Consider the following 22,682-nt stretch of genomic DNA (forward strand, 5'->3'; position numbering starts at 1 on the left):
GACCACGGTCACCCAGCCCGGATAACCTACAAGAACCAGTAGTATTTTTCTTTCCAAACTCTTCATGGAGCACTAGGAGATGTTTCGCGGAGCACCCAGTGCTCCACGGAGCACAGTTTGGGAACCTCTGCCCTAAAGGGTGCCAAGGAGCACTTCAGGAGGTCTGGTGCCACCTACTGGGCAATCATGGTGATGCAAAATTGCTCTGTAATCCGGAGCACAGAACCGACAGTAGATGTTTACACTGGGGGTCCCCAACCTTTTGGAGCCTGTGGGAATTATGACATGGGGTGGTGGGTGCAACCACAAAATGGCTGCCACCGAATGGCAGGGCCAATGGCAAAATGGCTGCCTCAAGAGGTGGAGCCAACAGCAAAATGTCAGGGAGTGAGGTTATACATACATTTAATAGTAATTCTTCAGTGTTTCAGGCAGAAGCATTTCAGGCAGAGCCAGCGTGGTGTAGTGGTTAAGAGTGTGGCGATGACCGAAAATGGCTTTTTACAGGCTCTGAGAAATTTATGGTCTCTCGATGGCTATGAGCCGTGATAAGTAAATGGTAATAAATGCACAGGATTGCCTGCTTGGGAATTCCTGGAGATTTTGGGGGGTGGAGCCTGGGGAGGTCAGGGTTTGGGGAGGAAAGCGATATCATCGAGATACAGTTTCATAGTGTCCAATGTTCAAAGCGGCCATTTTCTTCAAGGGATCTGATCTCTGTAGTCTGGGTATCCATTGCAATTCCATGAGAACGTTAGGTCCCACCTGGAGGTTGGCAACCCCACTCCAGGATACCAGTGCATACCAACTGCTGGAACTATCAACTTCATGCCTTTGGGTTGCCAACCTCCAGGTAGATAGCAAACCGTAGCATTGTGGCTAAATACAATCTATCACAGTATAAAAACTTAGTCTCAGATATACTAATTATTACACATTAAAGAGTCCACAAGCTGTCAAATCTCAATTAAGACTTTCCATTATTACAAATAAACACCATAGGTTGCTATTGAATCACAACCAAAGTTATAGGTTTCTTTTATACAATCCACATTACAATTATAGAATTATAGAATCATAGAGTTGGAAGGGACCACCAGGGTCATCTAGTCCAACCCCCTGCACAATGCAGGAAATTTACAACTACCTCCCCAGTGACCCCCACTACAAGCCCAGAAGATGACCAAGATGCGTTCCCTCTCATCATCTGCTTAAGGTTATAGAATCAGCATTGCTGACTGATGGACATCTAACCTCTTTTTAAAAACCTCCAGGGAAGGAGTGCTGACCACCTCCCAAGGAAGCCTGTTTCACTGAGGAACCACTGTCCTTCAGTGTTACTCCTCTGAAGATGCCGGGTTGCGACGCCAGAGGGAAAGCCCTGCCTACGGCACACTAGAGGGAGGAGGTGGGGCCAGAGGGGCTGGTTCTATGCAGATGAGGTGCAGCAGGGCATTGTGGGGGAGTGGGGCGCACCGCGATCGTCTGAGCTTTGTGGGGTCGAGGTGCATCCAGGTCAATCGCTCTTTGCTGCCCACTTGTGCCCCGCGATCCCGAGGCGTGGACGGAGTGGAGGAGAGCAGCCGTCCGTGGGCCCCTGTGGCTTGCAGAGCAGTGGGTGGCGGTGGCTAGTGGTGTTCAGGGGGCCGGAGAGCATACTTACCTGGCAGGGGAGACACCTTGATCACGAAGGAGGTTTTCCCAGGGCGAGGCTCATCCATTGCACTGCGGGTGTGCTGACCCCTGCGATTTCCCCAAATGCGGGAAACTCGACTGCATAATTTGTGGTAGTGGGGGACTGCGTGCGCGCTCTCCCCTGACACTTCGGTACCAAAAAAATAGATGGTCTTTCTCCTTTAATTCTTAACACTCTTTTATGCATTCTTTACTATTCTCTAGTTTTATCTCAGTTAACTTTCTCCCATCTGTTGCTAAACAAATCTTTCACGCGCCAATATGCAGAAAAAGCACAGCTCAGTGGCATTACCTATCTAATATCAGAAAGAAAATAGCTTCACATTCACGCCACAACAAAACCAAAGCAATATGATTTCAATACCTGTCAAGCCAGTTCCACGACACGGCGTTCAGTGTGTAATATGACTTGAAGGATAGAATTACGGGTGTGATTGCCACCTTGGTTCCATGGTGATGTGAATATTATCGGGCGACACTTAAGCGGTTGCTAAGTGAAATATTACTATTACTATGTATGGGTGTGAAAGCTGGACAGTGAAGAAAGCTAATAGGAAGAAAATAGAAAAGGGCCAGAGTCCACTAGCACCTTAAAGACTAACAACAATATTTTCTGGTAGGGTATGAGCTTTCGTGAGCCACAGCTCACTTGAATAATTATGTGTTTGAATATGTGCAAACAGATGTATTGGGATACTTAAAACAACAGACGATGGGAGAAACAGAAGAAATGGAACTGAAGACTAAGTGGAACCCATACATTAATTGGGTGAAAAGAGGAGAAGCCAACAAAGAGACTTTACTAAAATTAAAAAGGCTATGCTCATGGCTGAAAATATGAAAATATGATATTATGGATTGGTCCGTGGGGGGAGGGAAAGGGGGGGAAGGGGAAAATTTGTATTGGAAGAAGGAAAGTGTAAATTGTAATTATAAAGGTATGGAGATGTAAAATGACCTCCAATGGAATAAAAATATATATTAAAAAAAAAAAAAAAAACAACGAACGCTCATATCCTGCCAGAAAATATTGTTGTTAGTCTTTAAGGTGCTACTGGACTCTTGCCCTTTTCTGCTACTGCAGACAGACTAAAACGGCTACCCACTAGGAAGAAAATAGATTCCTCTGAAATGTGGTGTTGGAGGAGAGGGTTACGGATACCGTGGACTGCCCAAAAAACAAATCAGTGGATTATAGATCAAATCAAGCCTGAACTGACCCTAGAAGCTCAAATGACTAAACTGAGGCTGTCGTATTTTGGTCACATCATGAGACAACAAGAGTCACTGGAAAAGACAGTCATGATAGGAAAAGTTGAGGGCAGCAGGAAAAGAGGAAGACCCAACAGGAGAGGGATTGACTCAATAAAGATAATTCCCAGTGGGTCGCCGTGTTAGTCTGTCTGCAGTAGTAGAAAAGAGCAAGAGTCCAGTAGCACCTTAAAGACTAACAAAAATATTTTCTGGCAGGGTAGGAACTTTTGTGAAAATATTTTCGTTAGCCTTTAAGGTGCTACTGGACTCTTGCTCTTTTCTACTGACTCAATCAAGGAAGCCACAGCCCTCAATTTGCAAGATCTGAGCAAAGACAGGACACTTTGGAGGAGTTTCATTGATAGGGTTGCCGTGGGTCATGACGGCTCAACACACACACACACACACACACACACAAGTGAAACTAAGAAAAGTGAAACAGAACTATAGTGATAGAAAACCATGAAGTATAAGGAACAATAGGAAGAAAATAGATGCCTTTGAAATGTGGTGTTGGAGGAGAGTGTTACGGATTCCGTGGGCCACCAAAAAACAAATCAGTGGGTTATAGATCAAATCAAGCCTGAACTGACCCTAGAAGCTCAAATGACTAAACTGAGGCTGTCGTATTTTGGTCACATTATGAGAAGACAAGAGTCACTGGAAAAGACCGCCATGTTAGGAAAAGTTGAGGGCAGCAGGAAAAGAGGAAGACCCAACAGGAGAGGGATTGACTCAATAAAGATAATTCCCAGTGGGTCGCCGTGTTAGTCTGTCTGCAGTAGTAGAAAAGAGCAAGAGTCCAGTAGCACCTTAAAGACTAACAAAAATATTTTCTGGCAGGGTAGGAACTTTTGTGAAAATATTTTCGTTAGCCTTTAAGGTGCTACTGGACTCTTGCTCTTTTCTACTGACTCAATCAAGGAAGCCACAGCCCTCAATTTGCAAGATCTGAGCAAAGACAGGACACTTTGGAGGAGTTTCATTGATAGGGTTGCCGTGGGTCATGACGGCTCAACACACACACACACACACACACACACACAAGTGAAACTAAGAAAAGTGAAACAGAACTATAGTGATAGAAAACCATGAAGTATAAGGAACAATAGGAAGAAAATAGATGCCTTTGAAATGTGGTGTTGGAGGAGAGTGTTACGGATTCCGTGGGCCACCAAAAAACAAATCAGTGGGTTATAGATCAAATCAAGCCTGAACTGACCCTAGAAGCTCAAATGACTAAACTGAGGCTGTCGTATTTTGGTCACATTATGAGAAGACAAGAGTCACTGGAAAAGACCGTCATGTTAGGAAAAGTAGAGGGCAGCAGGAAAAGAGGAAGACCCAACAAGAGATGATTGGCTCAATAAAGGAAGCCACAGCCTTCAATTTGCAAGATCTGAGCAAGGCTGTCAAAGATAGGACATTTTGGAGGACTTTCATTCATAGGATCGCCATGAGTCGGAAGCGACTTGACGGCACTTAACACACATAAGGAACAAAGCATTAAGAATAAGAAATAGAGTAAAAAGTAAAGAGAAAAAGCCGATCTGTTTTTAGGTACCGAAGTGTCAGGGGAGAGCGCGCACGCAGTCCCCCACTACCACAAATTATGCAGTCGAGTTTCCCGCATTTGGGGAAATCGCAGGGGTCAGCACACCCGCAGTGCAATGGATGAGCCTCGCCCTGGGAAAACCTCCTTCGTGATCAAGGTGTCTCCCCTGCCAGGTAAGTATGCTCTCTGGCCCCCTGAACGCCACTAGCCACCGCCGCCCACTGCTCTGCAAGCCACAGGGGCCCACGGACGGCCGCTCTCCTCCACGCCGTCCACGCCTCGGGATCGCGGGGCACAAGTGGGCAGCAAAGAGCGACGGACCTGGATGCGCCTCGACCCCGCCAGGCGCAGAGGATCGCGGTGCGCCCCGCTCCCCCACAATGCCCTGCTGCACCTCATCTGCATGGAACCACCCCCCTTCTGGCCCCGCCTCCTCCCTCTAGTGCGCCGCTGGCGGGGATTCCAAAGCGAGCGGTGGGGGGGGGGGGATTGTAGCTGCGGTGGAGGCAGGGCGGCAGCTGGACCCTCTTTGCCGGGTAGAAGCAGGATCCGGAGGCTGCTGCGCGAAGGGAAAGGCTTTACAAAGCGGGAGAGGGACCGCTGCAGGAGTGCAAAAGAACACAAACGCGTGAAGTTGCTGCGTTAAGTCTGCAAAGTTAAAATAAAAGGATGTTTCGTATAACATGCTAAAATCTGAGCATGATCTGAAGCTCGTGATGCAGATCTGGTCATTGTCTGGGTGGGGAGCCAGTGGTATGCTGCCTTGATGCGGAAGGAAGGCTGGACTTTAACGTCACCAATTATACCTTTTCACAAACAAACAAAACAAATTCACAGTGGGTCGCCGTGTTAGTCTGTTTGCAGTAGTCAAAAAGGGCAAGAGTCCAGTAGCACCTTAAAGACTAACAAAAATATTTTCTGGTAGGGTATGCGCTTTCGTGAGCCACAGCTCACTTCTCTATCTATCTATCTATCTATCTATCTATCTATCTATCTATCTATCTATCTATCTATCTATCTATCTATCTGTCTATCTATCTATCTATCTAGTCAAAAAGGGCAAGAGTCCAGTAGCACCTTAAAGACTAACAAAAATATTTTCTGGTAGGGTGTGAGCTTTCGTGAGCCACAGCTCACTTCTCTATCTATCTATCTATCTATCTATCTATCTATCTATCTATCTATCTATCTATCTATCTATCTATCTATCTATCTATCTATCTATCTATCTATCTATCTATCTATCTAGTCAAAAAGGGCAAGAGTCCAGTAGCACCTTAAAGACTAACAAAAATATTTTCTGGTAGGGTGTGAGCTTTCGTGAGCCACAGCTCACTTCTTCAGATACAGCTAGAATGTGCAATATTCTAGCTGTATCTGAAGAAGTGAGCTGTGGCTCACGAAAGCTCAAACAAAACAAACAAAGACCCGCTGGAAACCCAGGACGTTCAGAGATATTTCTATTAAATACATGTATTTTCCAGAGATGCCAGTAGGTGGCGCTAAACTACTTTAAAAACTTTTCACAGTGGGTCGCCGTGTTAGTCTGTCTGCAGTAGTAGAAAAGGGCAAGAGTCCAGTAGCACCTTAAAGACTAACAAAAATATTTTCTGGCAGGGTATGAGCTTTCGTGAAAATATTTTTGTTAGTCTTTAAGATGCTCCTGGACTCTTGCCCTTTTTAAAAAACTGTAAGGGAATCCGTTCATGTACGTTATCCGGGCTGCGTGACCGTGGTCTTGGTATTTTCTTTCCTGACGTTTCGCCAGCAGCTGTGGCCGGCACCTTCAGAGGAGTAACACTGAAGGACAGTGTCTCTCAGTGTCAAGCGTGTAGGAAGAGTAATATATAGTCAGAAAGGGGGTTGGGTTTGAGCTGAGTCATTGTCCTGCGAAGTATTAAAGGTAATGTGCTAATCATATTTTGATACTTACAGGACAGTGATTAGCACATTACCTTTAATACTTTGCAGGACAATGACTCAGCTCAAACCCAACCCCCTTCTGACTATATATTACTCTTCCTACACACTTGACACTGAGAGACACTGTCCTTCAGTGTTACTCCTCTGAAGATGCCGGCCACAGCTGCTGGCGAAACGTCAGGAAAGAAAATACCAAGACCACGGTCACGCAACCCGGATAGCCTACAAGAACCGATGAACTCTGACCGTGAAAGCCTTCGACAATATTTTGTGTAAGGGAAATTTCTCACACACACACACCCCGCCCAATAGTCAAATAACGGTTCTACACCCTTGCAAAGATGTCAATGGATTTACAAGAGTGGGACTCTGTTTACGATTGCACTGGGAGACTTCTAAAAAAATAAGTTGAATTCATCTTTAGTTCAATTTTCACTATGCGTTCATCTGTTTTTGATTAAGTATGTAAACACATTTTTGGACACAATGGTATCTATTAAACGTAGGTTGCATGTGAATGAATGAAAGCATGCTAACAAGTAGGTTTGGGAAACAGAACAACATGGGGGGGAGTCATACTCAGGCTGATACAGAGAGATCTCCTCTCACTTTCTAATTGTCTATGTAAAATATCAACTGCTGAGCAACGGGGGAATGAATTGGAAGAGGCAGCGGTGTCGGAATTTGAAAGAAAATGCCTGTGCGGTGTGTGTCAGAGATGAGAGGTGGTAGGGGATGGGCATTAATCTGCCCCACCCAAAGGCTCTCATGAAAAGCAGCTCTCCTCGTGAGTAGGCAAGCAGCCCGGGCTGGACTGGTGAGATCGCACTCGGTGGTCTTTGGCTGAGGATGGCTCAGTCCCACCTGCCTAGACCGGAGCTCGAAGGAGGCGGACCTAGCTGGGATTCGGAAGGCATTGGATGTGCTGTACTCAGCCGGACGGGCAGAATTAGGGGGACATCACCATTATTGGGCGAAGGGAAGCCTGGGCGGAGAGGTGCAGATGAAAGAAGGTAGAAACTTTTCCAAGCTGGATTCGCGGACCCACCCGATGCAGTCACTTGTTGCCCCGCAGAGATCCCCAGCCGCTGAGAGCCGCTGGTCTAAAATAAAATCCCCTCCCCTCAAAAAACTAGAATCAGGGCCAGATTTAGGTATTTTATCAAAGTAATTGTTGAACTGAAATACAATTAAGAAGAAGTATATTAATAGTGAAATAATTATTATTTCCTTTAAAAAAAATTGGGGCCCCCAAGAGAGTGGGGCCCTAAGCTATAGCTTGTTTAGCTTATACGTAAATCCGGCACTGATCATGCTTGTGATCTTTCTGAGACACCTGATTGGCCCCCACTGGAAGCAAGATACTGGCTAGGTAGACTGAGCCTAGAAGGAAATTCTTATGACCTTGTTTTTGGTCATGATAGCAAAATGGAACCTCCATGTTCAGAAGCAGTATACCTCTGTATTCCAGTTGCTGTGGGAGAGCCTCTGCTACCCCACTTGGAAGCTTTCTGAAGGCAGCTGGCCGGTCGCTGTGGGAAACAGGATGCTGGGTTATATGGACAGTCGATTTGACCCAGCAGGGCTCTTCTTTTGCAAAAGAGGGACCCTCATCTTCTCCGCCAGAGCCAGCAGTCTGGTTGACAGAGTCCTCCTTATCTGTGGCTTAGTGGTTCTCATGCGCTGCAAATATCTGCATAAAATGCAAAGAATGGCCCGGTTCATTCACGAGGGGCCAAAAGGGCAGGTCAAATATGAGGCCACATGCCAAGGAGGCCTGCGCCAAAGCATTTTAAGAGCAAGAATGAATTGGAGAGGAGGGGTGAGGCACGCGTGTATAATACATGCAACCCAAGCCTTTCTGACTAAGTAGTGACCCTTTTTGTTCATGGGCAGGATGGTGGGAGTGGGAAAGCAGAAATATGGGAGGGGGAAGTAAAGCAGTTAGCTTAGCAGAGAGAGAGAAACTGTAACTGAAGCAGCAGCTGCTGGGATGTGGTATAGACAGAGCTGGGTGAGCGGTAGAGGCCAACCCAGCAATTGCCAGGGCTGCCATAATTCATGCATAAACATTTTACGGAATGAAGAGCTGTGCCTACATTAGAAGAAGAGCTGGTTTTTATATGCCGACTTTCTCTACCACTTAAGGAAGAATCAAACCGGCTTACGATCTCCTTCCCTTCCCCTCCCCACAACAGACACCCTGTGAGGTAGGTGGGGCTGAGAGAGTTCAGAGAGAGCTGTGACTAGCTCAAGGTCACTCAGCTGGCTTCATATGTAGGAGTGTGGAAACAAATCCAGTTCACCAAATCAGCCTCTGCCGCTCGTGTGGAGGAGCGGGGAATCAAACCCGGTTCTCCAGATCAGAGTCCACCGCTCCAAACCACTGCTCTTAACCACTACACCACGCTGGCTCTCAGTGTGGTGAGTAGGCAGAGAGCCAGGCTCCACCCCCAAATCAACAGGAACGTGCCAACCTGTAGTGACTAGCTACCATATCACGAAGCGACACGATGTGCCCCTGTCCTCCATTCTGCATTCCTACCACTGTTTTTTTTTCCTCACCAGTGGTGAGTAATACTTGTAATTCCCGCAGAGAAGTCTTGGGAATATTGAATCCTGGCAGACAACAGAATACATATGGAGTGGCCAAAACAGGAAATGTCCCTAATTGACACGGAAGAATAAGGGATTGAGAAAAAAATTAAGTCACCTCTTTGCTGTTGTGGGTGAGGATTGTTGTTCTTGCATTTTGGATCACGAAAGTGTGGGGGAGTGTGGGAAACCAAGAGGGAATGGCCATAACGGAGCCTCAGATGCTCCCAACTGAAGACCCTAAAGCCGCACCGCTCAAACTTCAGACTGTACTTTTTCTGAATTAAAACTGCAAGCTCATGAACATATAGCATCATAGTTGGAAGGGGCCATACAGGCCAACTAGAAGAAGAAGAGAGAAGAGTTGGTTTTTCTATGCCGACTTTCTCTACCCCTTAAGGAAGAATCAAACCGGCTCACAATCTCCTTCCCTTCCCCTCCCCACAACAGACACCCTGTGAGGGAGGTGGGGCTGAGAGAGCTGTGACTAGCCCAAGGTCACCCAGCTGGCTTCATGTGCCGGAGTGGGGAAACAAATCCAGTTCACCAGATTAGCCTTTGCCGCTCATGTGGGGGAGTGGGGAATCGAACCCGGTTCTCCAGATCAGATCTAGTCCAACCCCCTGCATAATGCAGGATCAGCCTAGAACAGGGCTTCTTAAACTTTTTCCACTCGCGACCCCTTTTCCCCCGAGAAATTTTTACGCTACCCCAGGTATATAAAATAGGTACACAAATCAAACATTTACTGATAAAAGGTTCAGAAACCTTTTACTGTTGCCAAATTTTTCATGACCCCCACATTCAGTTACGCGACCCCCATGTGGGGTCACGACCCACAGTTTAAGAAGCTTTGGCCTAGAGCATCCCTGACAAGTGCTTGTCCAGCCTCTGCTTCAAGACGGCCAGTGAGGGGGAGCTCACCACCTCCCTAGGGAGCCGATTCCACCGTCAAACAACTCTTACTGTAAAAAAACTTTCCCCCTAATATCCAGTCGGTATCTTTCCACCCGTAATTTAAATCCATGAAGCTGTCTTATACTGAACTAGATTCTTGGTCCATCAGGTTAAAGTATTGTCTACTCAGACTGGCAGCAGCTCTTCGGGGTCTCAGGCAGGGATCTTTCACATCACCTCCTACCTGGTCCTCTAATCAGAGATGCCGGGGACAGAACCTGGGACCTTCTGCATGCTAAGCAGATGCTCTACCACTGAGCCACGGCTCCTCCCTAACATATTGTTCTTACCTCCCTATTTACTTTTAGAGTGTGTAAGAGAACAAATTGTCCACTCCTAGGGTAGAGGAGTATTCTTCCTGTGCTTCTGCATGAGTCACAGTTGTGGGCATGTGTCTTCTGAGGGCAAGTAATTAAACTTTGGGAGCAACGGAAAGATGCGATCACATTCAGTACGGAGAAGGGGCAGAATTACCCATTCCAGTGAAGGCTGGCCAGAGCGCTAACTCATGCAGAGTCACAGCGAGCAACCTCTTCTGGGGGCAGGCACTTTGGTGCCCTCTTCCATCTCCCTAAGCCAGGGTTGGGGAAGATTTTTTTTGCCAAGGGCCATTTGGATATTTAGAACATCATTCGCGGGCCATACAAAATTATCAACTTAAAAAGTAGCCTGCTATATTTGGTCAAACGTTTAGCCAAGAGGCACAACCGGAGACTGCTCAGAGTGTCTGCCACGCAGAGCGACTCGCTTTTTGAGCTCTGCTGTCCCCAGGCAGGGCAGCATCCTTCTGAGCTAGAGATCTGCCAGGACCCATGAAGGGCCAGACCAAATGAGTTCGCGGGCCTTATACGGCCCCCGGGCCTGACGTTCCCTACCCCTGCCCTAAGCAGTCTCGGGAATGGCTTGGCTGGAGAGCCAGCCCGGAGCCAAGCCCAAGACTGTGGCTAAGAAGGGGGTGTAAAATTAGATGTAAAATTAGATTCCGACACAGCTCTTGAGGCAAGGAAGCGTTTGTCCCCCGATTGAAAAAGATTCCTCTTTGAGATTATTTTCAGAATGTCCAGCACAATTCACAATCAAAAAGCACAGCCATCAATCGAAAGCGGGTAACTGTGTTCTTGGCGGGACCCGTGGCTTTTGTTTCATTGGAACAGACGTGGGACGTGACAAAGCATTCCAGATCTTTCGATTCCATTCACAAGAACCCAGGGGACAACCAAGACGACAGCTCATTTTGGGAGCAGCGCATCCTCCCATTCTCATGCCCCTTGCAACAATAGCATGGAAAATGAGTGGGATGGGGAGGAATCCGTGTTCCTATCCGAAGGCTTGATAATCACTCTCTTGGAAAGAAAGGCTGCTCAGCCATTGGCAGATTCCAGCTGCACATGGCCGCTCCGGTCCCTTAATCACTGTTATTTGCCAGAGTGGGAAATTAATTTGCTTCTGAGAATCACCATGTTCATTGCTCAGAATTTTCTTCCCTGGAGAATTGGGGTCAAGAATGGGTCTAGAGATAACCAGAGCTTCAAAAAATAATAATAATTCTGGAGCAAAGTATACTCAACTTCTGGACGATGGTCTGAATTCTGTATAAATGGTGAAAACATGAGCGGTGGACACTAATTTGGTGAATCGGGTTTGTTAGTTTCCCCACTCCTACATATGAAGCCAGCGGGGGACCTTGGGCTAGTCACAGTTCTCTCTGAACTCTCTTGGCCTCACCTACCTCACAGGATGTCCTATGGCGGGGGAAGGGAAGGTAGAGAAAGTGGTAGAGAAAGTCGGCATATAAAAACCAACTCCTCCTCCTCCTTTCCCTCCCCCTCCTCCTCCTCCTGTTCTAGTGCCTGTATGCAAATGAGCCTGTATGCAAATGAGCATTTAGGCATAACTTGATTATAACTTTCTGCATATCTTCAAAGTGGCTGTTAAGTAGTAAGCTATGGCTAGAGTAACAGGCTTATGATTCCCAGACAGCAGATAGATTAAATGGGGGTCATGAGAACATACATGAAAGTGTGAAATCAATGGAATAATCAAAGAAGATCTTACAGAAGAATATAAATCACAACTGAATAAAAAAATGGATAAGTGTTTCTGTCTTCTCCTTTCCACCCAGGCAGACTCTCTGTTCGACTGGGGTTTTCATAAACCTGCCAGTTAATTCATTGAGGGGTAAGGCATTATGTCTGGCCAAGAAGAAAAGTCTTCAAAAAGTTGGAATGGGTTAAAAATTCAAGATAATCTGGGAGCACTGGAAAAGATGGGGTGCGCTGTTCCCAAGAAGGAGGGGGCGCATTTCTTTCTGGCATCACCACATAATTCAAGATGGTCCCTTTGTTCTAAGTCAATGAATGTCTTATTCGTTACTAAAGGGAGGTCTGAGGGAAAACTTGGATTGGAAATCTGTAAACCTGAAAGTCTTTCGTCTACTATCTTTGTCCAAGAGGACACAAAAAGATCAAGCTCAGTCCGTTTTAAAAGATCAAGAAGAAAATCCCGATGCAATAGAAAAAACACATGGTTAAAATTAAGCAGATGTGCGTATATTGTGGTCAGTGGGCACCCATGAGGACTAGAAATGCCGCTTTAAAAGCTCGCCCCCTTATCGGAGTGTCTGCCATGCCCAGTGTGTATCTTGCCAGTGCCACATAAACAGATACCATAAATGCAAAGTGTGCGGCGTTCTTCATTTGCAAGGGAACTGGGCCTGCGCACGGCATCCTGCCGACTGGGGAAACGGGGAGTGGGAATTGGCACATGGCCCTCGCGTGGGACCAGCTTCACGCGCCGTGCTTATGCAGGACGAATTACGAGGACGCTGGGAAGATAAACAAAGACCTTTGGCACAGGCTGAGGATGGAGCAGCTGGAAAGGACTACCTCGGAAAGCCAAGAGATTACTAATGCGCAGAGAGGGGCCGGAGGGATTGCCCACCGAATGTCTCCCTTCCTTCCTCCCTCTCGGCTCCAGACTCCCTACGCTGTCTCACCCGCAACCCTCCTACGCAGATGGGAGACCATCAAACTCTCTCTGGCATTGCCTTTTTAATCCACCGAGGCTGGTCTAAGGGGCTAGAGTTAAGTCACCGCAGGGGGATCGATATCATAATCTCCCTGGAATTTAGATCCGTTCTTTCTCCAGCCCTCTTTCCGCTGCCTTCCTTCTTGGCTGACATCACGGCAGATTGGGGACAGATATCCCGCACCTTGGGTATCGTTACAGAGGTCAAAAGTTTCCAGGGCTAACAGGGTAGGGTTGCCAACCTCCAGGGAGAAGCTGGAGATCCTCAGTCTTTGCGTAGACTGAGGGTTCTTACACAGATCTCTCTGATCTTTGCGTCGATCAGAGGTCTCTCCAAAATATGGAAAGACTTATAGACTCAGAGGTTTCTCTAGTCTTTTCATATACTACAGATCTCTCCAACAAATGGAGGGTCTACGAGGTCTACCCAGTCTTAACGTAGGCAGGGGACTCACAGATCTCTTCAGTCCTTATGGACTGGAGAGTTTCACAGATGACCTGAATGGGTAAAGTATGTCAACTTACTTACTCTTATGATATTCTAGATATTCAGAGTCAAGGTACTTTTAACTAAATCAGATTATTCATTGAACAAGGTATTTCTAACAATTTTTTTCGGATTTCTGGAACTATTGTGTTTTCTAAATGAAAGATTTTTACTGTTTCATTCTAAGGTTTGAAACTATAATACAGGAACTTTAACATAGAGATTGCTTGTAACGAAATATGTTTAAGACTTATAATGTCTGAACTTGTGTAACATTCTTTGTATGCATCTACATGCATATATACTTGATATGTTAAAACTGTACATACATATACATACGTTTATATATATATTAATTGAAGCACCTCAATAAAAAGCTTACTCTTGTAGGTAAATGTTGTGTCTTGCTTATTAGGTGGCTAACTGAATAAGATAATGAACTTCTCAGGAAGGGGTCGATTCTAAGAGCATAGACATCAAAAGGCATTAACCCACTTCAACGGTACAAGGGGAAAGAGTAAAAGAACGCCTTCCCCTCGTGGCAGTGTGGTGTAGTAGTTAAAGTGTCCAAGAAAGATCTGGGAGACCCGGATTGGAATCCCCACTCTGCCCCAGAAGCTCGCTGGGTGACCTTGGGCCCAGTCATACACTCACAGGCAACCCTACCTCGCAGGGTTGTTGTGAGGAGGAGAAAATTATGCACGCCAGATTGAGTTCCCATTGGGGGGTACACGTGAAGCAAATAAAAATAAATAATGCAAACAAATAAATGAATGTCAATCTTTTCCTTTACATCTCAGCCCCCACAATTGCATTGTGTGGGGGAAATTTTGGGGAAAGTATTCTGGTGCGACATATGACATGACTTGCCACCCTCTGGAAAGGTAGCCGCTGGCCATTTATGCTTTGTAATTAGCAGCATATTCCAGGCTGAAGTGCCCCGCATGTTTTTTTTTAGTTCTTCACACTGAACCATCATTCAGAAAGTGACTGCAAAGTAGGCACATACCTGCTTTGCATTTCTTGAGAGACACTTTAACGTGACCTTTTGTGTTTGCTCTGCCCCCGCCTCAAGGAAGAATCCCCTCAAGGAAGCGTGTAAAATCACAGCCACGCGTTAGCTATTCAGCATGCAATTGCTAATGGCTATGCAAACAATGGAACGAAGGAGCAGGCAAGTGTGTGTGGGGTGGTGGTGGAATTTCTCCTTTTGCATCGGGACTGTGAATAGACATTTTAAAGGTTGCATTTAAAAAAAAGAGCTTTGAGCGAACATCAAAATGGACCCTGCGTAAATGGCCACTGAGTTCAGAGCTACATAGCTGGGGGTGGGTGGGATTGGCTTCCCAAGATCATCGGATACTCGTGAAACTCTGGCTTTGTGGTATTTGCATCCTGGCTTGAACTGGATACTGTCCAAACACAAGCACCATTTGCCAGCATGGTTTGGAATTTTTTGGCAACCAGCCTCAGAGTCAGTTTGGGATTCTGGTTCCACCTTCGCCTTGTCTGGTAGATCAGACCAGAAGTTCACCTAACGTCAGCGTGGTGTAGTGGTTAAGAGCGGTGGTTTAGAGCGGTGGAGTCTGATCTGGAGAACCGGGTTTGATTCCCCACTCCTCCACAGGAGTGCCGGACGCTAATCTGGTGAACCGGGTTGGTTTCCCCACTCCTACGCACGAAGCCAGCTGGGTGACCTTGGGCAAGTTACAGCTCTGTTAGAGCTCTCTCAGCCCCACCTACCTCACAGGGTGTCTGTTGTGGGGAGGGGAAGGGAAGGTGATTGTAAGCCGGTTTGAGTCTCCTTTAAGAGGTAGAGAAAGTCGGCATATAAAAACCAACTCTTCTTCTCCTTCTTCTAACATGTCCTGTTGCTAACAATGGCTAGCAAGCGTGCTAACTACTTCCACAAAGTCCCAAAAGTGAACAAGAATGGTGACAGACATTTTCCGTTGTTTCCTCTAGCATTTGGTATTCAGAGGTAGACTGCCTTTGGGTATGGAGGTACTATTTTTCCTATGGTGGCTCATTAGACTTTTCCTGCATGAACGTATTGACAAAATGCACATGCGCTCTCTGCTCGCTGCCGCCACAAGCTTCCTTGTAAGGGAAGCAAATTAAATCATGCATGGAAATATATCTGATGTATGCCGGGATTGCGGCTCATGTCGACGCAGCGTTCAGATTTTAAAATATCCAGCACACTTGGAGCTGTGTCTGTCCCCTCTGCCTGTGCCTCCCCCCCCCCCGCCTTTGCGTTCGTAAAGAATTAATTAGACAGTTGTGCTAAAGTAAAGGGACAGGAAATGTTTCATTTCTCCCCAGGGCATTTTCAACCGTTGTCAAATGGCAGAACAACGTTCCTTTTTTGGGTAATTGCAAAAGGATGTGCTTTGTATCGCTGGGAAACAGCTGGAAATAGTCTTGCGTCCAGTTATAACTGGATGCAAAAAAGACGTTAAGGAACAAGGCTTAGCTGTCTTTAAAAACACACATTCCCTGTTTCCAAAATTTTCAAAGGGCTGTCGGTGCCGAAGGCAGCAGAACAGGACTTTGTCAGAGTGCGGGTAGAAACAGCTTGTCTAGATCCATGAGGGGCCGTGGCTTAGTGGCAGGGCCTCTGCTTGGCATGCAGAAGGTCCCAGGTTCAATCCCCGGCATCTCAAAGGACCTGGCAGTAGGTGATGAGAAAGAGCTCTGCCCAAGACCCCAGAATACTGCTGCCAGCCTGAGCAGACAGAACTGATTCAGTTAGCATTGCCAACTCCGGGTTGGAAAATAACTGGAGGTTTTTGGGGTGGAGCCTGGGGAGGGACTCCAGTTGGGTATAAGGTAGGGTTGCCAACCTCCAGGTACTACCAAGAGATCTCCTGCTATCACAACTGATCTCCGGCCAACAGAGATCAATTCACCTGGAGAAAATGGCCGCTTTGGCAATTGGACTCTATGGCATTGAAGTCCCTCCCCTCCCCAAACCTCGCCCTCCTCAGGTTCCGCCCCAAAAATCTCCAGGTGTTTCCCAATCCGGAGCTGGCAACCCTAGGTATAAGGCCATAGAGTCCATCCTCCAAAGCAGCCGTTTTCCCCAGGGAAATGTATCTCTGAAGATTGGTTGCAATTCCAGGAGCACCTGGAAGTTGGTAACCACAAGCATAGGGCAGCTTCATGTGTTCATATACCTTTCAGCATTGAAAAGACAATTGCATTGAGTAGATGAAAGAGACTTGATTTCTACGAAGAGAAGCTCTGGGCCTTCAGCAGCATAACCATTGTTTATTATTGATTATTCTTCCACTGCCCTGACCTGGATGGCCCAGGCTAGCCTGATCTTGTCAGATCTCAGAAGCTAAGCAGGGTCGGCCCTGGTTAGTATTTGGATGGGAGACCACCAAGGAACACCAGGGTTGCTGTGCAGAGGAAGGCACTGGCAAACCACCTCTGCTAGTCTCTTGCCATGAAAATTCCCAATAAGGGGTCGCCATAAGTCGGCTGCGACTTGAAGGCACTTTACACACACACACACACACACACACACACACATTCTTCCTCCAGCACCAACACTGTGAGGGTGGGGGGACATGTCATATGTTGCACCAGGATGCTTTCCCCAAAATTTTCCCCACATGATGCAGCTGTGGGGGCTGAGATGTAAAGAGAGAGACTTTTAGAAGAAGAAGAGTTGGTTTTTATATGCCGACTTCCTCTCCCATTTAAGGAAGAATCAAACTGGCTTACAATCACCTTCCCTTCCCCTCCCCGCAACAGACACCCTGTGAGGTAAGTGGGGTGAGAGAGCTGTGTCTAGCCCAAGGTCACCCAGCTGCCTTCGTGTGTAGGAGCGGGGAAACAGATCCAGTTCACCAGATTAGCCTCTGCCGCTCGTGTGGAGGAGTGGGGGAATCTAACCCGGTTCTCCAGATAAGAGTCCACTGCTCCAAACCACCGCTCTTCACCACTACACCATGCTGGCTCACAAGACATGAAGCGGTTCCCAGTTCAGGTTGAAAAGAGTCACGCCGTTTGCACGAACACACACACGCTCTGGGAGCAAAGTCCACACAGCTGCGGAAGTGAAATCCCAGGGTTGTGTCATCGACGCTTATCTCCCCTTGCACATTCCATTAACTCAGCCGTCCCAGTGACCTAGGGACCCCCCTCTGCCGCCCCCAGACTTAATCCGGCACTTCCAAGAGACCTCACCCTGATTCTGTACCAGCCTGTAATCCAGCTGCCGGTTTGAGTTGGCCTCATAGCCCTTCAAAACAGGCCTTCATTGTGCCGGGCTTATCCTGGCTCAACGGCACCTGTGTTCGAATGACATGGTTCCGCTTTCAAACATATGGACGTCTTCATGTGCCTCTGGGCCATGCCGGGGCATCTCCTTCATGGAAGAGCCGAGAAACGGACCTTGGGAGGGGTTTGAACAAACAAACAAAAAAACCGACCCAGATTTCCTGAGGATGCTGTGTCATGCCTTTAGTTGCAGCCTTTGGAACTCCTGGCCACAAGACGGCCCTGAGAAGCACAAAATTCAGGCAAGAAAGCAGCACCCCTTCCCAATTTGTTTGTCCATCGGAGATATACTGTCTCTGAACCTGGAGGTTCCATTTCGCTGTCACGGGCATCAGCAGTCCACAGGCCTACCTATTATCTCACCCTTCTCTCAGTGAACATAGTTCTCCCTTCCTTCTTGATACAACTACCCTGCAAGGCAGGGTAGACGGAGAAAGAGTGGCAAATCAAAGGTACAGCTGCCAACTCCGGGTTGGGAAATTCCTGGAGATTTGGGGAGGGGCCTCTGTGGGGTAGAATGCCATAGGGTTCACCCTCCAAAGCAGCCATTTTCTCCAGGGGAAACTGATCCCTGTAGTTTGGAGACCAGTTGTAATTCCGGGGGATCTCCAGGTGCCCACCTAGTCCAAGGTCATCCAGCAGGCTTCCTGACTGAGCGGGGATCCGAACCCGGCCCTCCACAGCCCTAATCACACTCTGAAAGGCCTACACCAGACCAGTGCTTCAACGCTGGCTGGGACTAAATCTGCATGAAGTTAATGGTCACCGAGGGCCCTTCTGTAGCTAGTGGCTGGCGTGGTGTAGTGGTTAAAAGCGATGGTTTGGAGTGGTGGACTCTGATCTGGAGAGCTGGGTTGGATTCCCCATTCCTCCAGATGAGCAGCGGAGGCTAATCTGGCGAACCGGGTTGGTTTCCCCACTCCTCCACACGAAGCCAGCTGGGTGACCCTTGGCTAGTCACAGCTCTCTCAGCCCCACCTCCCTCATAGCAACACAGCTATGTTGGCTGTGAAGTCATGGTGCTAAGGGGATAGGCGTGCTTTGTGGCAGGGGCAGCCAGCCTGTGCTTCCCACCTGCCATTGGGGGCTGTGGCTGCCAGAATTGTGTAGTGGTTAAGAGCAGTGGTTTGGAGTGGTGGGCTCTGATCTGGAGAGCCGGGTTGGATTCCCCGCTCCTCCAGATGAGCAGCGGAGGCTAATCTGGCCTCCTCCACATGAAGCCAGCTGGGTGACCCTGGGCTAGTCACAGCTCTCTCAGCCCCACCTCCCTCACAGGGTGCCTGTTGTGGGGAGGGGAAGGGAAGGTGATTGTAAGCCGGTTTGATTCTCCCTTAAGCGGTAGAGAAAGCCGGGATATAGAAACCAACTCTTCTTCTTCTTGGCCTACGCCACGCCAGCCCTTCACCGCTGGCTGGGGCGGCATCTGCGTTAAGTTCACGGTCACCCAGAGCCTTCCTGTGGCTCCTTACTCAACCTGCACAGAGTAGGGCTGAGGTCTGCCTGCTCATGGGGGGCGTTTCCAGACCCCTCCCCAGGGGCACCCCTTGGGCCAAGTCGTGGCAGCGCCCTGGCGCCATTCGCGCGCCCTCCAGCTGCGCCCAGCTGTGGCCCCAGGAGGCTGGCATCCCGCTGCCGGAGGATCCTGCTGGGGGTCGAGGGGGGGGGAGGCTCTTCCCGGGCTCCTCCTCCGCGGCCGCTTGGCCAGAGGCGCCGCTAACCAGAACCAGATGTGGCCAGGGGGGCGGGCTGGGGGCGGGCTGGGGGCGGGCTGGACCGGTCAGCGGCCGGGCGGCCAATGGGGGGCGGCGGGCGGCGCCCCGGGCCTCCCCCCGGACGGCGGGGCGGCGGGCCGAGCGCGGAGGGGCCCCGGAGCCGAAGCATGGCCGGGACGGGGCTGCGGGGCGGGCTGCTGTGCCTGGGCGCCCTGCTGGCGATGGGCGCCGGAGCCGTGCCGCGCGGCCGCCTGCTGCCCTTCGGGAGGGGGCGCGGGGATGGGGCGCTGCCCCACGGCGACGACGAGGGGTCGGGGGCGCTGCGCCTGGCCGCCCCGCTGCCCTTCTACGAGGCCCGCTTCGGGCAGCTCTACGTAAGTGCCCCCCACCCACCCTCCCTTGGGCGGCCGCCCCTCGCCCGACTTTCTCCCTGGCCCCCTCGTTGCTGGGAGGGTCCGTTTTCTGCGCTCGGGGAGGGGTGGGAGCCCGACCCTCCCCACCTCCCGGGACAGCTCTCCCGAGGCTGCTGCGCCGCGCCTTGAGGGGCAGCCCGTCGGCCTTTGGAACTCCCGGCCGCAGGATGGCCTGGCGCATAGAAGGAGAGGAGCTGGTTTCGATGTGCCGGCTTTCTCCACCACTTAATTCACATCTGAAGAAGTGAGTTGTGGCTCACGAAAGCTCCTACCCTACCAGAAAATATTTTTGTTAGTCTTTAAGGTGCTACTGGACTCTTGCCCTTTTTGACTGGATAGGTAGGTAGGTAGATAGGTAGATAGATAGGTGAGCTGTGGCTCACGAAAGCTCATACCCTACCAGAAAATATTTTTGTTAGTCTTTAAGGTGCTACTGGACTCTTGCCCTTTTTGACTGGATAGGTAGGTAGGTAGGTAGGTAGGTAGATAGATAGGTGAGCTGTGGCTCACGAAAGCTCATACCCTACCAGAAAATATTTTTGTTAGTCTTTAAGGTGCTACTGGACTCTTGCCCTTTTTGACTAGGTAGGTAGGTAGGTAGGTAGGTAGGTAGGTAGGTAGATAGATAGATAGATAGATAGATGAGCTGTGGCTCACGAAAGCTCATACCCTGCCAGAAAATATTTTTGTTAGTCTTTAAGGTGCTACTGGACTCTTGCCCTTTTTTACTAGGTAGGTAGGTAGGTAGGTAGGTAGGTAGGTAGATAGATAGATAGATAGATAGATAGGTGAGCTGTGGCTCACGAAAGCTCATACCCTGCCAGAAAATATTTTTGTTAGTCTTTAAGGTGCTACTGGACTCTTGCCCTTTTTGACTAGGTAGGTAGGTAGGTAGGTAGGTAGGTAGGTAGGTAGATAGATAGATAGATAGATAGATAGATAGATAGATAGATAGATAGATAGATAGGTGAGCTGTGGCTCACGAAAGCTCATACCCTGCCAGAAAATATTTTTGTTAGTCTTTAAGGTGCTACTGGACTCTTGCCCTTTTTGTCCACCACTTAAGGGAGTGATGTGGTAAACAGAGGTTCGTGGGGGGGGGGGGGAGAGAGAGACCCGAGATCGTTATTTCAAGAAAACTGTTTGTTTGCAGCTGCTGACTCAGAGGCCCTAATGGGCAGAAATCTCTGAGCCCCGATCGTACTGAGGGAGGGATATGTAGCCAAATTCAAGATAGGACAACCCATCAACATTCAGGGTGGGCTGATAGCACTACAGACATACAGAGATAGTCTACAGAGATAGACATACAGAGATAGTCTCGGTACAGGTCTCCCAGCAACAAGCTATTCCCTGGCTGCCCTAATACATTTTACGGAAAGGAAAAGAGATTATTACAAATTGCTAAATCAGTGGATCTTCCATAGTCAGGGGAAGTCTACCTTGCTGTCTCAGGAGAATCAAACTGGCTTACAATCGCCTCCCTTTCTCCTCCCCGCAACAGACACCCTGGGAGGGAGGTGGGGCTGAGGGAGCTCTAAGAGAGCTGTGACTAGCCCGAGGTCACCCAGCTGGCTTCATGCGGAGGAGTGTGTGTGTGTGTGGGGGGAGGAAATCCAGTCCGCCAGATTAGCCTCCTCCGCTCATGTGGGGGAGGGGCTGGGGAGGACGGACCATGGCTCAGTGGTGGAGCCTCTGCTTGGCATGCAGAAGGTTCCCAGGTTCAATCCCCAGCATCTTCAGTTAAAGGGACTGGGCAAGTAGGGGATTTTAAAGACCCCTCCCTGCCTGAGACCCTGGAGAACCGCTGCCAGTCGGCGAGTAGACAATACTGATTTTGATGGACCAAGGGTCTGATTCAGTAGAAGGCAGCCTCGTGTATTCATGTGTATTCATGTGAACCTAAGCTCCCCACCTCTGAATCCAGCTTTCCCGAGGCTGCTGTGCCGCGCCTCTGGATCCTCTGCCTTTGGAACTCCCGGCCACAGGATGGCCTGACGTATAGGCTACAAAAATGGACTTTTCACGTTTATGTACAAGAGGCGTATTATCAATTATGAAACAAAGGACGGTGTGTGTGGAAAATGCCATCATGTCTAGGGTTGCCAGCTCCGGGTTGGGAATCACCTGGAGATTTTGGGGGCGGAGCCTGAGGAGGGTGGGGTTTGGGGAGGGGCTTCAATGCCATAGAGTCCAATGGCCAAAGCAGCCATTTTTCCCAGGGGAACTGACCTCTATCGACTGGAGATCAGTTGTAATAGTGGGAGATCTCCAGCCACTACCTGGAGGTTGGCAGCCCTAATCAAGTCGCAGCCAGTTTATGGTAACCCTGTAGGGCTTTTGAGGCAAGAGGCAAAAAAAGAGGTGGTTTTGCCATTTCCTCCCTCTGCGGAGCAGCCCTGGACTTCCTTGGCGGTCTCCCCTCCAAAGTAGCAACCAGAGCCGATCCTGCTTAGCTTTTAAGGTCAGGCTAGTCTGGCCCATCCTGGTCAAGGCAAGAGACAAAAAGAGGTGGTTTTGCCATTGCCTTCCTCTGCATAGCAACCCTTGGCTTCCTTGGTGGTCTCTAGGCTTGTCAATCTCCACATGGCACCTGGAGATTTCCTGTTATTACAGTTGATCTCCAGACAACCAGTACCAGTTCACCTGGAGAAAATAGCTGCTTTGGCACATGGACTGTAAGGCGTTACACCCTGCTGAGGACCCTCCCCAAACCCTGCTCTCCTCAAGCTCCACCCCTCAATTCTCCAAGTATTTCCCAATTCAGAGCC

General features: G+C 48.8%; 1 protein-coding gene and 2 non-coding genes across 3 annotated transcripts in view; 2 read left to right on the forward strand and 1 right to left on the reverse strand.

Annotated features, from left to right (window-relative positions):
- Positions 1-1,655: 1,655 nt before the first annotated feature.
- Positions 1,656-1,819, forward strand: LOC130479824 (U1 spliceosomal RNA). Its single transcript, XR_008933378.1, has one exon. It is a non-coding gene; the product is annotated as a U1 spliceosomal RNA (small nuclear RNA).
- A 2,702-nt stretch (positions 1,820-4,521) lies between these two features.
- On the reverse strand, positions 4,522-4,685 carry LOC130479825 (U1 spliceosomal RNA). Its single transcript, XR_008933379.1, has one exon. It is a non-coding gene; the product is annotated as a U1 spliceosomal RNA (small nuclear RNA).
- A 14,896-nt stretch (positions 4,686-19,581) lies between these two features.
- NID2 (nidogen 2) overlaps positions 19,582-22,682 on the forward strand; it is a 60,333-nt gene continuing 57,232 nt past the window's right edge. Inside the window, exon 1 of the mRNA XM_056851142.1 lies at positions 19,582-19,872. Within this exon, the coding sequence (XP_056707120.1) occupies positions 19,582-19,872 (291 nt within the window). The remainder of the gene's footprint in view (positions 19,873-22,682) is intronic.

The sequence above is a fragment of the Euleptes europaea genome, chromosome 6, assembly GCF_029931775.1.
Source record: "Euleptes europaea isolate rEulEur1 chromosome 6, rEulEur1.hap1, whole genome shotgun sequence".
In the NCBI taxonomy this organism is placed as follows: Eukaryota; Metazoa; Chordata; class Lepidosauria; order Squamata; family Sphaerodactylidae; genus Euleptes; species Euleptes europaea.